This window comes from Sciurus vulgaris, assembly GCF_902686455.1.
Source record: "Sciurus vulgaris genome assembly, chromosome: 15".
Classification (NCBI taxonomy): domain Eukaryota; kingdom Metazoa; phylum Chordata; class Mammalia; order Rodentia; family Sciuridae; genus Sciurus; species Sciurus vulgaris.
Genome location: NC_136476.1, coordinates 36,211,248 through 36,228,174, shown reverse-complemented (window position 1 = coordinate 36,228,174; position 16,927 = coordinate 36,211,248). Strand labels below are relative to the sequence as shown.

The following is a 16,927-nucleotide window of genomic DNA, read 5'->3' as shown; positions in this document are numbered from 1 at the left end:
GGCTGTGGTTCATGGTAGTGATTTTTCCATTTGGTTTGAGGTGCAGAGAAGGGGTAGTATTTTTCCATTCATGGTTCACTAAACTTTGCATTTTCTAAATAGAGGCCCATAAAGGCTACTAAGAATACTTTACATTCACGCTCAAAGGGGATCACTGGGCATATCTCCTATCTTCTTTTCAGTGTCTCCACCTCACTTCACTCTTCTTTGCTGATAGGGAGTGCCAAAAGCTCTTTTGCAGAGAAGCTAGACATGACAGATGCCCAGGAGACTCCTGTCTAAGAACAAGAGAATGAGGTGGAACAGCTCACCCCAAGTCCCCAGTATCTTACAATCTCACAGAAGCACTGCTCTGCTCTATGCAGGTCCCAGCTGCCCTCCTACACTATATGCAAAGCACAGAGTCAATTTTGTGACACTTTTTCCTCAGGATAAGACTACAGATCTGGAAAAGAAAATCTTTAAAAGCCAGCAAAAGCCATTAGCAGCTTCTTATTTATAATGCTTCTACATTTCTTAGAGAAACAGGAAAAGCAGCCATGCATTCAGAAGAAACTTCAATAGTACAGTTTAACTCAGGATTCTACAAAGGACATGGCAGGTGTTCCAGTAGCCTGAAGTTAAATGCCAGATAATGGAGCAAACCTACATCTATTTATAGTTCTAAAACTTGGCTAGAAACTGGGTTTGCTCCCTGTCTCTGTGGTGGCTCCTAAAATTCTTCTACTCCTGTTTTCAACTTAACATAGGAAAGTGGGGGCAGGAATAAGAAGATAATGAACTGGGAAGAAAACTTAGTGGTAGATCTATCTAATTACCAAAGAAAGGAAAAACATGTAGAAACAAACTGCTCACACATATACCCACTGACCAGGAACAATCACTAAATATTCATTTAAAAAGATTCTTATTGTTGCTACAATATGCAATACAGCACACTACCTGGCATATCAATTCTCCATGTATTTTAGTTACTTTTAAAGCTACATTTTTATAACATTAGACATATTGCATATTTTTGCCCTTTCTTTCATTTAGCAATAATCATAAATATTTCCTATTTCAATATATATTGTTCTATGTGTAAAATGGCTATGGAGATTCCATTATGTAGACTTGCCATGATTTAATTCTCATCCCCTAAATGTTTGACATTTAGGTGGTCTCCAATTTTTTACCACAGTAACTATTAAAGAGGACAATCTTGTACATGACCTTTGCATGCTTATACAATTATTTTATGTGGACAGATTGCTAAACAGAGAATTACAGGGAAGTAAACTGATACTTCGAATGAGAACCCACATTCTGACTATCTTGTTAACATACAATGTAATCATCCTCTTAATCTATGCCTATCTAAGTAATCAAAAAAGCAACACAATCTATATAAATGTATGATTACACAAATGGTATGCCTTTACGCCATGTACAAACAGAGAAACAATATGTATCCCATTTGCTTACAAAAAAAAAAAAAAAACAACACATTACTGTTTGATTTCCATGGTGTTTACATTTGTGTTTCGTAGTTCTTTTACATATTACCTTTCCATATTCTTTTTTTTTTTTTTTTTTTTTAATTGAACTCAGGGGCACTCAACCATTGAGCCATATTCCCTGTCCCATTTTGTATTTTATTTTTTAAAGACAGGGTCTCACTGAGTTGTTCAGCTCCTCATCATTGCTGAGACTGGCTTTGAACTAGTGATCCTCCTGCCTCAGTTTCCTGAGCTGCTGGGATTGCACCACCATGCCCAGCTTGCCTTTCCATATTCTTGGGTTGATTTTTCTACAAGATGTTAATCTTTTTCTTACTGATTGCTAAGAGCTTTTGGATATTTCTTGGTTTAAGGCTAGAACAGAACTCATGGTTGAATATTACTGGAAGGTGTTAGATCTGAAACCAGCTGGATTGGTTTCAAATCCCGACCATGCCACCATAGCCATGTAACCTTGTGCAACTTAACTTCTCTGTGCTTCAGTTTCCTCATCTGAAAAGTGGGGATAATAATGCTGTGGCCTCATGGGGTTATTGTGGGTAGCAAACAAGTTAAAACAGTGCCTAGCCAACAAGTCATTTTTACAATTAAGGGTGTTTATTTTATACTTACAAACTTACAATTCTATACAAAAATGCTTTAACTGCTCATTTAAAAGTGATATTTTTTAAAATATGTGTTTCTCAGTAAACATAAACTTCAAAAATATATGCCTAGGATATTATACACACACATGCACACACACATGTGCATGCACATGCATACACATACACACACACACACACACACACACACACGAAACAGGAAATATGTACTCATTCAGCAGGCATCAACTGAATGCCCAGGCACTAGGAAAAAATGAAGTACAGAAAGATGAGGTCCCTCTCTTTATACCTGTCCTGGAGGATAAGGAGGAAACAGAGAAGTGGGCCAAGTGCTATGCTTGGAGGGCTACAATAGGCGATTTTCATTGTACATGGATGGGCATGTGACCCACATCAAAAGAAGGAAGTGTAAATCTCTCCCTCAGAAATATGAAGCTGAGACCCTTAAGAAACACAGATTAGTCAAGTATAAAGGGGAAAGAAAGGAGGGGAATTTCCACACAGATGAAAGAACAGGGCTCAAAGGCTCCAATGCAGGAATGTTCATTCAGGCACAATAAACCTCACTGGGCAAAGATGTCCAAGACATAGTAGAGTTATAACCTGGAGCTGTGAGAGATGAGATGCTCAATGTCAATCTCCTGAAGAGGACTTATGAAGGCTCAGGGCTGGGAGCTATAGTCACTAAAGAGTTTAAAAGAAGAACAATATTAGAATGAACATTAGAATGAACATTACTGGGCTGGGGATGTGGCTCAGTGGTAGAGTACTTGCTAGCATGTGTGAGGCCCTGGGTTCCATCTTCAGCACCACAAAAAAAAAAAAAAAAAAAAAAAGAACTCAAGATTATTACAACTTCACTTAGATAATAAATCAGAGAGGAATAGTATCTGAAGTATAACACATCTGAACCTAAATCATGCCCCAGACCATATTACGTCAGTTATAGAATAAAGGAACTAAGGAAGTACAGGAGAGAAGAGTTGAAATCAAGAGACTATGCTCTTCTATGGCCCCACAGGTGCTCAGAACAGGCAGACTAGGAGGAGATCTGGCCTCTGGGCTTCCAAGTCTGGGCTCCTGCTGATGAGGTTCTGCACAGCCTGATGATCGATGGCCTGGCTCCATTTCCTCGTTATTCCAAGAGTTTCTCTTGAAGTACCTACCTCCCTTCTAAACAGGAGGCATAGAACAGATAACTCAGTGCTGCTCTAAACAAACAACCTTCCCTTTTACAAAAGTTAATCAAATCCCATTATGAGCCTCCTTGATGGTCAGAAAATGGTTGACCATTTATACAAACAGCAAAAGGGGCATGTTTTTAACAATAGTTTAGACACACTTGTGTCCTTATAAGGATATAAGAAAAGCAAACAGTTTCTCCTACCATACTCTTACAGCACCAAACAGAATATTTTTGTAATCTCTGGTCACCAAAATTTATGGGGATTTCTGACCACCAAGAAGCAGTTCTGCAGTTGATTTTATAGCAGGCACCAGCTGGATGCCCCCTAATTCAATTCCGACACCATCTACATGGAAATAGCATCAGATCTCAGAGGCTGAAGACACAGTCCCACTAAACTGCCCCCTCTTCAGAAGCCAACCACAAACTCAGATGATGGCTGTGCTTCTGGCCAGTCAACTATAAATCAGAATTCCCACTACTTTCTCCTGGGGTTCGATTAACTTGATAGATTGGCTTAGAGCCTCTAACTCAGGGAACCATTGTACTTACATTTATCCACTTATTATAAAGAACACTACAAAGGATGCAGATGAGCAGGAACATGGAAGAGATGTACATGGTCAGATATGGCAGAAGGGGCACAGGCAGCATCCAGTCCCTCTCCCAACATGCTCCAGTAATATCTACTTGTCTAGCTGTCAAGAAGTCTTCCTAAGCCCTGAGATTTTATGGTTTTATGGAGGCTTCATTAAGTAGGCATCATTGATTAAACCACTGGCCACTGGTGATCAGCTTAACATTCAATCCCTTTCTCCTCCCTGGCGGTTTGGGTCACCACTGAAAATCCCAACCCTCTAATCATGCCTTAGACCACTCCCCTCCTGACACCTAGGGCCCCCAGTCACCAGTCATCTCATTAACAGACAAGAGACACTCCCACTAGGCAGAGATTTCAAGAGTCCTAGGAGTTTATTTTGCCAGGAAACTGGGATCAGGACAAAATACATATTTTACAATATCATCAGTCCTCAATAACACTAGATCCCTCACAGAGGACAGCGTTCACCTTATCTTCTGCCTTTTCTTTCTCCTTAAAAGTCTCATGGTATCATTGATACATTTACCACTCATCTACTTGTGAATTTAACAAAGACAGAATAAACCTTAAGCAAGAGCAGCTAGAACTTTAACCTTTTTTGTATAAATGCTTGTGGTTTTTCCACTTAGGAAAATGAGACAATGATTTTAAACTAAAACAGTTAATTTTATACGTTAAATTAACTGAATTAAGAGACACTCAGCTAGCAAACCATTACAATTTTGGGGGGGGCGGGGGGTGTCCAGAAGAGATTAGTATTTGAATCATTAGGTTAATCAAAGATCATCCAATCCACTGAGGGTGTGGGCAGAACAAAAAAGCAGAGGAAGGGTGAGCATCTTCTCTTGAGCTGGGACTTGCATCTTCAGCTGCCTGCAAACATCAGAACCCCAGGTTCTTGAGCCTCTGGACTCCAGGACTTAAATCCAGCAGCCCCCAGGTTCTCAGGTCGTCAGCCATGGATTGAAAGTTACATGCTCTGCTCCCCTGGATCTTAGGTCTTTGGACACAGATCAAATTACACCACCAGCTTTCCTGGTTCTCCAGTTTTCAGAGAATGAGCCAATTCCCATAATAAATACTCTTTCATACCTATATCCTTAAAGGTTTCTTTTTTGCTGAAGATCCCTGAGTAATACAGTCAGTAATTAAAAAAAAAAAAAAAAATGAATATAGGAGCCCAAAAAGTCATGAAGACAGAACTGAGTGACAGATCTGGAAAACAGTCCAATTACTTCACCATATGGAAACAGCCTACAGAAACTGACTGCCTATGTTCACTTTAATCACTCATAGCAGCAAACAACAGGAAAAATATCACTAGACACCAGGAATCTACACGTTATAAAAGGTAACCAGTACGTATCACATGGTATCAGCATAACTTACCACCTCATAAGAGTGGAGGGGTATTTGTCATCAAATTTAGACAAACAATTGACAGGTTTTATAAGTTTTTTGTTTAAGGCACATCCTCTAACAACAAAAAAGGAAAGTCCTTTCATGCAAGGTAGTTGATGATAAAAATACATCAACATTATTTAAATCTATATACTTTGAGACTCAGAAAGTACCTGAAAGAACAAGTGAAAGAAAGTGAATGCATCTTAAAAACTTGCTGAACATTACAAGTTTTATAAACAATATGAAGCTTCTGTTGAAGCTAGGAAAAAGAGTTATCCACATCTATATTAAGAATTTTGGAGATGAAACAGACTAAAGGCACTGTATCTCTCTGGAAAATTTGGACTGGATTTAAGGTGCATATAATGACCATATAAAATTAAAAAATCAAAGATTTGAGATTTGTGAGCTTCAAAGGGCCTAAAAGATAGAGAATACTGGATAAGATGAATGGAAAAGAGCTTAATGGAAAACCATTTTATGCTTGTTAAACTTAATTAAAAAGTGAACCTGGAGACAACCAAGTGCTAGGTTGGGAGGAGAACTGTATCTCTGCATAAAAGGATATTAACTTTCATAAGTAAAATCTTGATGGCAATACTAATGATGAACATCTACAGAAAACACTGCCTCCAGCTGATGTACAAGGATGGGGGATGGCCACAGCAAAGGGTTTGGCCTTGTAGGTTTCTCTTGCCCAGATGCAGCCACTTAAGCAGTTATGAGTGGTATAAATATGACCATCAAGTCACTGTACATGACTTACTCAAGAGAAGGGGCACCCCAGGGTCACCTCAGTGAGCAGTATATGCAGAAAATGACAGGGGTGAAAGCTGTACCCACCCTGTAATCAATTTCTAGAGGATACCTCACCTTCAGGCTGCTTAGTACTCAGACACAGACCATGCCTGACTATTCTCTTCCTGGCTGTACTATTCAACAGTCTCCAAATCCTTACAAGACATCTCAGAGTACCAGACCTCATCCTTTCAGAATTATGTCCAGCACTATCCACCAGCTGCATCCAGAAAACCATTCAGAACTATTGCGCCACAAATCATGCCACAAAGCATGGCAATAACACCCACCTGCTACAGAGCTCACTATTGCAGTCACCTCCTGTGCTTAGACAACTGCACTGTTCAAGTGTGCTGCACAGATCTGTATCTTCAACAACATCATGAGCAATGTCGAATTGCCATGTAGCCCTTTGGTAGGCCAGTACAAGCACATTTCATGTGTCTGTGTTGGCATCAGCCTTCCTCAAGCACAAAAACAGAGGTACAATGAACTGGCAACCACTCTATCCTCCCTGGTAAAAATCTCTTGTGTACTGTTGGAGACTAATAATTCAAAAAACCTCTTTGCAGTTCCTCAGTATCTCCATCCCAAGGTAATGAGGTTGTCACTGTACTACTACAAGTCCACCAAGCTAAGGGGTTTCCCATAAAGAACTCAGCAGTGCCACTGTTTAAAACTGATCAGGGAGCAAAGAATATATTTGTGTTTCACTAAAGACAAGCATCTACATATTAAAAAAAAAAAAACAAGCATTGTAGGAAAAAATATGATATATTTAAAAATATAAATGGAACACTGAACCTTATATATAATGTTGATCCAGCAAAATGGACTTAAGACTCATACAGGTGTATATATTCTTGTTGCACATACAAGTATGTGTGTACACCAAACCCCACTTCTATGTTCTGAGCAAATTGCTGGGCTTCTCCCACCTTATTTCTTTGTACTTGTGAGAGTCAGACAACAGCCATGTTATAAGAACCAACCAATGAAATGTTTTCTGCTGTTGTGTAACATTATCAAAATCACCAGCTTAAAACAATATCCATTTATTAGCATACAGTTCTACAAATCAGAAATCTGGGCCAGCTCAACAAGGCTCTATGTTCAGGTTCTCACAGCGTCAAAATCATGGCATTGGCTAGAGTGGGCTGCTGTCTGGAGGGCACTGGGGAAGCGTCCTTTTCCATCCAGGTTGTTGGCAGAATCCAGTCTTTTTAAAGCTGTGAGTCTAAGGTCCCTACTTCCCTTGGAGGCACTGTCCAAGAGCAGCTCTCCGTCCTATAGCCCCCTATAGGCTGGTAACCACAGTGTGACCACTCTGTCACTCATCCAACCTCTCTGACTTCCTCTCCTGCTATCTGCCAGACAAAATCCCCTGCTTTTAAAGAACTCATACAACTATATGCTCTCTCTTCTGAATGTAAAGTAACAATCTCAGGAATGACATCTTTTCATACTGAAGGTTGCACCCACACTCAAAGAGCAGAGGACCATAAAAGAGTGAGTCACTGAGGGTCTTCATATTCTGCCTACACGTTCTTCCAGACTGGTGCATGAAAATCTCTCATACTTTCCCAGAATACTCTCTTCCTTTAGCAACCTTGAAAACTAAGTGCTAAAGGAAGCAGAACTCATCCAGGTTCATCCCAGATGCCTAACACAAATAACAATAATTAAGAATGAAAAGAACTTTGAGCAACAAAGTTCTACTAAGACTTTTTGGTTAAACCAAGAGTATAAATTACTACAACTAAGTTGAGCAAAGTTTACATTAACACAACCAAGTCTATCAGTTGAAAACTAGATTGAAAATAGAATTTCCACTGTGATAACTGGTTAATAGTACTGACAAGAAGAAAACAGTGCAGAAGCCTTTTTGAAAGAATATTATTGCCCAAGTCAGTCTTAAGCTGTGAGTAGTTAGAAGCCTATGACTATAAACCAATTCTTGAACTTAAATGAGAAGTTGAATGCAAATGTTATGTAGCTCCCAAAGAGCCCACACCTCCCTGTCACTCTCATTAGATTTGGCCAACTATAAGAACAAGAGTTCTACCCAGATTGCAGAGCCAGGATCAAATAAAGGAACTTCCTCTACTCTAGGGGTTTGGGACTTCACAATGCCTACCCAGCAAGATGGCAGAACTCTAAGGGACAATAACTGCTATGACTCCCATTCTTGCCTTTCACTGTGATGTTCACTATGAATATTTCTTTTACATTTCACTTTAAAGTATGAACAGATTATGTGCTACATGCACTAATAGGCATTATAACTGGTACTGAGATACTTCTTAGCCATCTAAAACTGCTCCAGTCAGAATCTATGGGAAAGGTGCCAGCTAGGGAAAGTTCAATATGAATTATTAGAAAAAATAATTTTTTTTTCATATATCACAATTGAAAAGAGGTCTGAACATATTGCCTTAAGATCTTTCAGAGGCCTGAGAACATTACGCAAACCTGCTAGGAGCTGTGTGTTCTCCTGAAGTATCAGAGGCAGTGAGGGTCTCCATGCTCATGTAGACCACATGCCATCAGACACAGATACAGGGACAGAGCTACTACATCATGTTTGGAATTTAGAAGTTATATTCAATGTAAAATGTTTCCTGAACCATTGGTCTTCAGCTAATAATTTAGTATCCTAACTAAACATTTTATTGTCTGTAAGATAATTGAGTCTCACCACTATGACATTTTTAAATAGCTATAGCTCTTTTCTTAGGCTTTATCATAAAGACCATGTAAATCACCTCAAGTATTTTAGCTCTCAAAATCATTAGTGAAACAAAGAAAATCTAAACAAACAAACATTGAAAAGTGCTGTGCTATGGATATGGACTTTTAAAACTTTATTATTATTTTTTTCTGCTGTTGCCTCAACATCACCACACACATAATAAGCTGTAAGAACCTATCTAGGTGACCAGGTACACAAATGTGATAAAGTTGGCCCCTTCCACAAGTTTCCCTCCCACCCTCCCTGACCAGATAACAAACACACCAAATAAATTCCCTCCAGTGCTAGGCACAGAGGCACACGTCTGTAATCCCAGTGACTCAGGAGGATCACAAGTTCAAAGCCAGTCTGAGCAATTTAGCAAGGCCCCCGTCTCAAAAGAAAAAAGAAAAAAAGAAAAGAAAAAAGGCTGGGAATGCAGCTCAGTGGTAGCCTGCCTTTAAGTTAATCCTCAATGAAAAAAAGAAAAGAAATTCCCTCCTGCCTTTTGTTATGTACTCCACCATAATCCCCAATAAAGACACTTGCCCAGGAGTCTTCCTTCATTCTCTCTCAGTTCCCCAGTTGCTCAGCTGAGCTGCTCCCCATGTGCCTCCCCACTCTCCAGGATACAGTGATTCTGTCTTCCTAGGACCTGAGAATATAACAAAATTTGTTTTCCTGAGCCTATCCTATGTACCCTCCAGTGGCCATGCCTGACGGACCACCTTATAACAGCACAGAACAGGATAAAAAAGGGTTCAAAAAACAAAAAGAAAAACTTACGAGAAAAGGGAGCTCAAAGAAACTCACTGATTTCTTACCCACCTAGTATCTTGCCTATCTGGTCTTAAATTTTGAAGACAAACCCAGGAAGTCATAGCAAGAATCCACTTTATGCAGTCCTTAAACACCACCTTCCTTGCCCAATTCTCACTATCCATCTCAGCCCACTTCCTCAGGCTACCACTCTAAAGGAAGTTCGAGGGTTGCCTGATGTTTGGGGGCTCTATATGCAGTACAGAGGTTTAAAAGAATAGAATCATCTCTGCAAGATTCAGGCCCCTTCATCTGAATATTAAGTCCCTACCTCCCTCCATGACATCGGTCTTCAAAACAGTCACCATTTTCCCCAACCACATCTTGCCATTTTCAACGACATCTCTAATTCAGAAGGTATTTTAAAATGTTCCAACTAGATTAAAATCAAAATTCATTGAAACAATTTAAAACATTAAAGAATTGGGGGCTGTGGATTGTTTGCAAAAATATAATTGCGTCAACAACCAAAACTTCAGTCAAGAAGACTCTCAGCCGGGAGGAAAATTATTTTCTGTCACTAGCTTACTTTCATGCACCCCCACTCCACTGCCAAGTGCATCAGTGAGCTAGCATCTTAACTTTTTAAAACATGGTTCAAGCTAATCTCGTCATACACGAATGGTACTCTCAGAAGCATTCTCATTCAATCCTCACACCTCTGGAAAGGTTTTTAAATATTTGATTGCCCTAAAATATAGTTCAGAGAAGGCTGCATTTTGATGAAACATTCTCAAGCCCAGTAACAGAATGGTTGGAGTGACAGTTATTGTAAGAATCACACCATTCCCTCCAGACAACATGATCAATTGCTTGTACGACATTTTCATTTGATGGGGGAGAGCAGTGATTAGAAATTCCTTTAAGAACCTGGTGAAAGACTACAGACCCTCTCCCTCAGAAAAATGCATATGTGAAATGTGGCATATAATTTCAGAAAATATATAGGGCCCTGAAGCCTACTGTCAGACCTGACAAAGGAAACAGGCATAGGAACTGTCAAGCAAGAAGCCACACTTCAAGATTTTAAAGGGACAGGAGCTATTAGTGCTCAGAGCATGCAGTCAAGGAACTGAGAACTTGACTCAGTCAGAACTAATTATATATTTCATTTAATACCTTAATTATCAACAAATGCATGAATAGATTTATATCACATTCTCCTGAGCAAAATATCTAGAGAAAACACAGCATTTTAAAGGAATGAAAGCTGAAGAAATTAGTTAAAACAGAAAGGCATAGAACATCAACGTAATTAAATTTTCCCAGGTTTAGAACCTGAATGTGATAATAAGCATGTAACAGACTGTATCATAAAATACAATCTAACCAAATGAGTTTTAGCATTTTAAAAAATCAGGAGATACGGCGTACAATAGGTGCTATGGTTTCAGTGTGTCGCCCTGAAGTTCACGTGTTGAAAGTTTATTTCCTCAATACAGTAGTGTCGGAAGGTGGGGCCTAGGGGAGATGTTTGGGTCAAGGTTGTGGAGGCCTCATGATTGGATTAATGTCTTCCTCACAGGAGTGAGTTGTCATTCTCCAGAGACTGAATAGTTTCTGGACTAAGGATTGTTAAAAAGCAAGTCCACCCTTGCCTCTTACACACACCACACACTCGCCATTCTGAGCTAAAGTGGGACAAAGCCCTTGGCGTAAGTGGCCACCCAATCTTGAACTTCCCAGTCTCCAGACTCATAAGCCAAACTAAACCTCTTCATTAACTTCCCAGTCTCAGGTATTCCGTTGTAACAACAGAAAATGTACTAAGGCAGTAGGTGTATTTCTGTCTTAGTTCAGGCTGCCATAACTAAATACCTTAGGCTGGATAATTCACAGATAATAGAAATTTATTTCCCACAGTTCTAGAGTCTGAGAAGTCCAAGATCCAGGCACCAGCTGACTTCATGTCAGTGAAGATTCACTCTGTTTCAAAGATGGCAAAAGCGGGCAGGGGCACTCCCTTCAACCTTTTTTTTAAGAGCACCAGTGACGCTCAAGAGGGCAGAGCCCTCAGGACTGAATCACCTCCTAAAGACCCCACTTCTTAAGATACTACCTCATTAGAAATTAAGGTTCAAAATAAGAATCTGGGATGGGGACAAATTCAAACCATAGCAATATTCCTACAAAACTCATTTTTTGAAAGAAAGCATACTGCATTCAATGCAATAAAGTTATGTAATATTTATGGACTGACTCATCCTTCTAAATGTTGAATCAGATGAAGTATTTAGAATACTGTAATGAATCCTTTAGTGCAAAAAAAGTTATGACTTATCTCTCTCAAAACATGTATATGTCAAAATCTTAACCCAGTACCTCAGAATGTGACTTTATTTAGAAGGACACTGCAGATGTAATTACTGAAGTTAAAATGAGGTTTATGAAGAACAGTGGGCCAAAAATCCAGTATGACTGATGTTTTTATAAAATATGTAAAGGAGCCAGATACAGAGAGAATGCCATATGAACATAAAGGCAAGATCAAGGTGATGTATCTAAAAGACAAGGAAGACCAAAGACTGACTAGAAGTTAGGAGGGAGGCCTAGAGCAGATTCTGCCCAGTGCTTTCATAAGGAGCGTAGCCCTACCTCTACCTTGATCTCAGACATCTAGCATCCCACCATCAGGAAGTGTGAGGCAGTACATTTCTATTACTTGAGCCACTCAGTATGGGGTATTCTAGCAAACTAATACAATGAACAAATTATGTTTTACTCTATAACAGAATTTCATATGTTGCTATAAAGTAACATACATGCACAGATACATAACATCAAATGCATGGTATAATGAAGTTAATAAAGAGGGAAAAAAGCACAGATTTTGTAAAAGCAGCATGTTAATTGAGCTTCTTTCCCCCTAAACTGCTGTTTTAAAACACATTTAAAAAATCTGACATTACGTTTGAAAAAATGAAATCTCAAAATGAATAAACAGTAACAAAATGCTGATTTGCCCTATTTTATATTTTAAATGTTAGTTTAATTACGTGATAAGTTATATCTTTATGAGAACTTAAGGCATATTAAAAGATGATCATTTTTGCTATTTTAGTATATTCTCACACAAAAATATTTGGCAAAAGCATTTTTTCATCTCCAAATGATAAAGGTATTAAAATGACTACCGGCAACAAGACAAATAATCAGTTTTAATGTAAGAACATAGTTATGAGAAATTTTAGTTAAAAAGTTCCAAAATAATAATTCAAACACTAAAGGTATACTGCTTGATTAGTACAAATACCATCCTCATTAGGCAAAAAGTTCAATTCTGTAAAAATGAGAAATGTTTGCCTTCTATTTATACTATAGGTTACATAATTGAGCATGTCAGTTCTCAAAAGAAAATAATTCTAGGTCTAAAGATTCCTTCATAGGCAAGATCAAGTTCATTAATCTATATGAGAAAAATGGCTACAAAAGTAAGACATGACTATTTCCCTAATATCCTTGTTACATACAAATATTAGCACTCTGTGTACACATCCTCAAAAATGCACAGAAAGAGTAATCTTGGCCTTAAGTGTTCTAAGATAGTTCTCCATCAAGTTATGAACAAGAGACTATGCTGCTTCAATTTTGAAATACAGGCTCTTCAGCAAAAAGAAGAAAATAATGCAGTAATCTCTGCACTAGGATTCAGAATAAAATAGTAATCTTAACAGACCTTCTCCAAACATGTAAAAAGTTCTTATGTATTGTAATTCAAACTTTTTATTCCAAATTTTAGAGCTACATACAACTGCAGGATTTGGCTGAAATGGAGTCTCATATGATTATTTTGTAAGATAACAAAGCTGAAAATTATAGCTTCAATTTTCTCATGTCTCATTATTGGTATATGGGTTAGTATTTTATACTAATGAAATTATCCTCAAGGTTAACAGCTATTTATCAGCACTTTTGTATGTGTTCTACAAACTCATTTATACTCAAATCAACCTTGAGCAATGACTATTATCTTCATTTTAGGAAGGACAGATTCAGAAGTTAACTCATTCAAGGTCAGAGACAACAGAGTTGGGATACAAAAATCTTAGCCTAACCCACTCCAAAGCCAAGACTTCTAACTGCCTTAAGGGAACAAAGTGTTTCTGAGGTCTGACTAGGAGAAGTGACAAGTACCTTAAATTCAAAAAGGTTACTAACATCAAAGAAGTCTTGCCAGAAGGATAACATGCACAGCACATATGCTGGTACTGTAAATCTGAAGGGAGTTAAAATATAAAGCATTGAAGTCTTCCTATCTAAATCATCAATGCACTTAGGCTTACAAACATTTCTGGCAGAGAGGTCACAGAAAGCTTTCTTAGAAAAGCAAAAACAAGGGGTATTTTCCTGACTTCCTAAAACTGACAAAGTTAATTTTATAAAGGCAATTTTATAAAGGCAGTGATAACAGAGATAACACCTTGCATGCAAAAACGCAAACACACATGAATGTTTGCCGGATGAATTTCATGCTTCATCTGTCACCCTACTTAACCAATTTGACTCTACAAAACACAACACTCACCTTTTCTGTATATGGTTTCTACTTACACTGCTATTATGGTAGGCTGGGAAAAACCTCTTATAAGAAATTTACTATTAATTAATTTACTATGAAAACGCATTTAAGGCATGGAAAATATTTTCTAAATCAAAGAAGTCCTTAAAGATTCCTTAAACTTGACTGTTTCAGAAGAATTTTTAAGGGTAATCCTATACATTATGCAAAAAAAAAAAAAATAGGTCACATCAAATAAATATTCCCTTATTTTTCCTTTTGTAAAATTCTTCAGCTGGGCCCAAGGTGACTTTTTTTTTTTTTCTTTTGCAGTGCTGGGGATTGAACCCAGGGCCTTGTGCTTGCATGGCAAGCACTCTACCAACTGAGCTATATCCCCAGCCCATGTTTTAATTATTACAGTCTGAATTGGTTAAGTTTGACTATAATCACAACTAATTAAAAGAAAACAGACACACCTGAAATGTAAACGGCTCACTAAAAATAATACTTCAAAATATTTGATTTTAAGTTTTCAACAATTAGGTTATGCCATGGCAGCAAAATTCGTGGTCAATTTTTACAAGACACGCACACGGTTGGTCAAGTCTAGGCCTCAAAGAAGTTTCACGAAGGAGTTCTCCAAGGGAAAGTTAATGAGTGTGCTTCACTGAAGAAAGCCCCCATCCTCCACTGCCCTGGAGCCTGAGGACGCCGGCGGGGGTGGGATTCAGGAGAGCGCAGACCCCGGGCACCTCCGAAGCCACCCGGTGCGGACAACCACTCATGCCAGCGCATCCCAGGACAGTCGGGCGCACCGACACCGCAAGGTCACCGAAGAAGGAGCGACTTTACATAATCTCCCGCCGCGTCGGTGCAGCCACGGTCCACTCCCCGCAGCGCGGGCGAGTGGCGGTGCGGGGGCGGCGAGCAGGGAGACTAGGCGGGACGCCAGGGACCCGCGGGCGCCTGCAGCGCCGCACTGAGCCCGGGGCGCGGTGGGGAGCGGGTTCCCGCACCAACCGTCCCGCAGCTGCTGCGAGAGGAGCGGGAGATTCGGGGCGCGGCCAACGCGGACTCAGCGCTGGGCCGGGGTCCCCAAGCTCCCAAGCGCCCCTCGCGGCTCAGCCAGGGACCGCTCCTCGACGCACCTGTCACGCGCCTTACCTGAGTGGCTTTGTGGAATTGCTTCTTAAGCCCGGCCACCGACATGGTGCAAGAGGTCGCGCCGACAGGGCAGCTGCGGGTGCGGAAAGGAGACGGCGATGGAGCGGGACCGGTGGACCCAGCGGGGCGGCACGGTCGCCAGGCCGCCGCTCGTCGTGCAGCCGCCGGGGCTGTGGGCGCGGGGGCGCGGAGCGGAGCGGGACGCGGGCTCGTGCGGAGAGACACCCTGACGTCAGGGGCGGGTGATGCGGCCTCTTAAAGGGGACGCGGGAAGCCCCGCCCAGGCGCGGGACTGGTCAGGCAGGTGGTGCGGCGCACAGTACCTGGGCGCTGACCGCCGCAGGCTGATGACTCCTCGGCACCTCGGTGGCCTGAGGACTGAGGGCGTACTCCCCCGGGGGAGTTCGTTAGTGCCCCGGACGAACTGCAGACAGGCTGCTGTAGCTCCGCAGTCCAGGCACAGGAAGGACTCAGGTGACTTGCTGGGCTTCCAGGTAGCCGAAGCGGCGCTGCTTGCAGACAGCCCGCCTGCCCTTTGAGCCCGGCCTTTCAGCAGCCTGAAAAGGAGGAGTGGCCGTCTATCTAGGGTAATGAATAAGTCATTGCTCCTTTTATGCCTTGCCCCCGCTTGGTTTGTCACAGAGAACATTTATCTGCCCTGGTTTCAATATCCCTTAAGCCTGTATGTTTTACCTTAGGGAACACCACCAACGCTTTTTTTCTGGTCTGATAGAATTTAATGACTTCAGAAGAAAAGCACAGCTGAACAGGTAAATAGAATTGAGGTGTTATTACAGTAATAACATTTAATCTTCTGTTTACAGAAATGGAAAGGCCCAAAGTGTGAAGTTGGCGTTGGTACAATTATGGTAGTGGATTTAGGGTTTCCATTTTGAAGTCATTTTTATATATGTGAAAAATCTTCATATTAAATTGTACAAATACTAAATATGGAATTAAGTATACATATCTGGACTAAGGGAAACTGATGGAATTAGGTGAAGAGAGCAGAGCCTCATCAGATGCCTACCATGCTCTGGAAATTAGCCATTTCCTCTAGGTTTTCTAGTACTTAAGAGCTCATGAGAAAGAACTTGAACATTAACCCCACATAGGGACCAATATGATAGGGAAGTCAGAGTGGCAGAAGCCAAGGAGGAGTAAAGAAAACATGGCAGAATGGGAGTCCTAGAAATACCTTTACCTCTTTCTACCCATCAACCTAACCACTGCTGCTTGGGCTCAGGGTGAACACCTGGTGTTCCAAGGGGATCCTATCCTTCAATCATAGTCCTTGCTATTAAAAGTTGAAACACACAAAGGCCAAGTCCAGAAGATAGTGGTAGACACTAAAGCAGAGTTAATGTGCCTAGTTTGCTGAGAACAGCAGACAGGTAGACCAACTGTGTGTTAGTTCTTACTGATGTGCATACATCTTCCAGTGCACTTTCCAAACCCTTTAAGTGGAGGCACTATGACAAATTCCAGCTAGTGGGTAAAGAAAGAAAAAGCCTATTGCTCTTGGCAGAGAATTTAACTGTTGGCATAGAATACACAAAGCCCTCTTTTCCCACTGCAACAATATTTTACATGGTTGTGGTTTGTCAACCAGGACT

General features: G+C 40.4%; 1 protein-coding gene across 1 annotated transcript in view; it reads right to left on the bottom strand.

Moving 5' to 3' along the window:
- The window catches only part of SH3GL2 (SH3 domain containing GRB2 like 2, endophilin A1), a 212,040-nt gene extending 196,267 nt beyond the window's left edge, over positions 1–15,773 (bottom strand). The window contains exon 1 of the mRNA XM_079113197.1: positions 15,312–15,773. Within this exon, the coding sequence (XP_078969323.1) occupies positions 15,312–15,356 (45 nt within the window). The 5' untranslated portion in view covers positions 15,357–15,773. The remainder of the gene's footprint in view (positions 1–15,311) is intronic.
- Between the last annotated feature and the right edge of the window lie 1,154 nt (positions 15,774–16,927).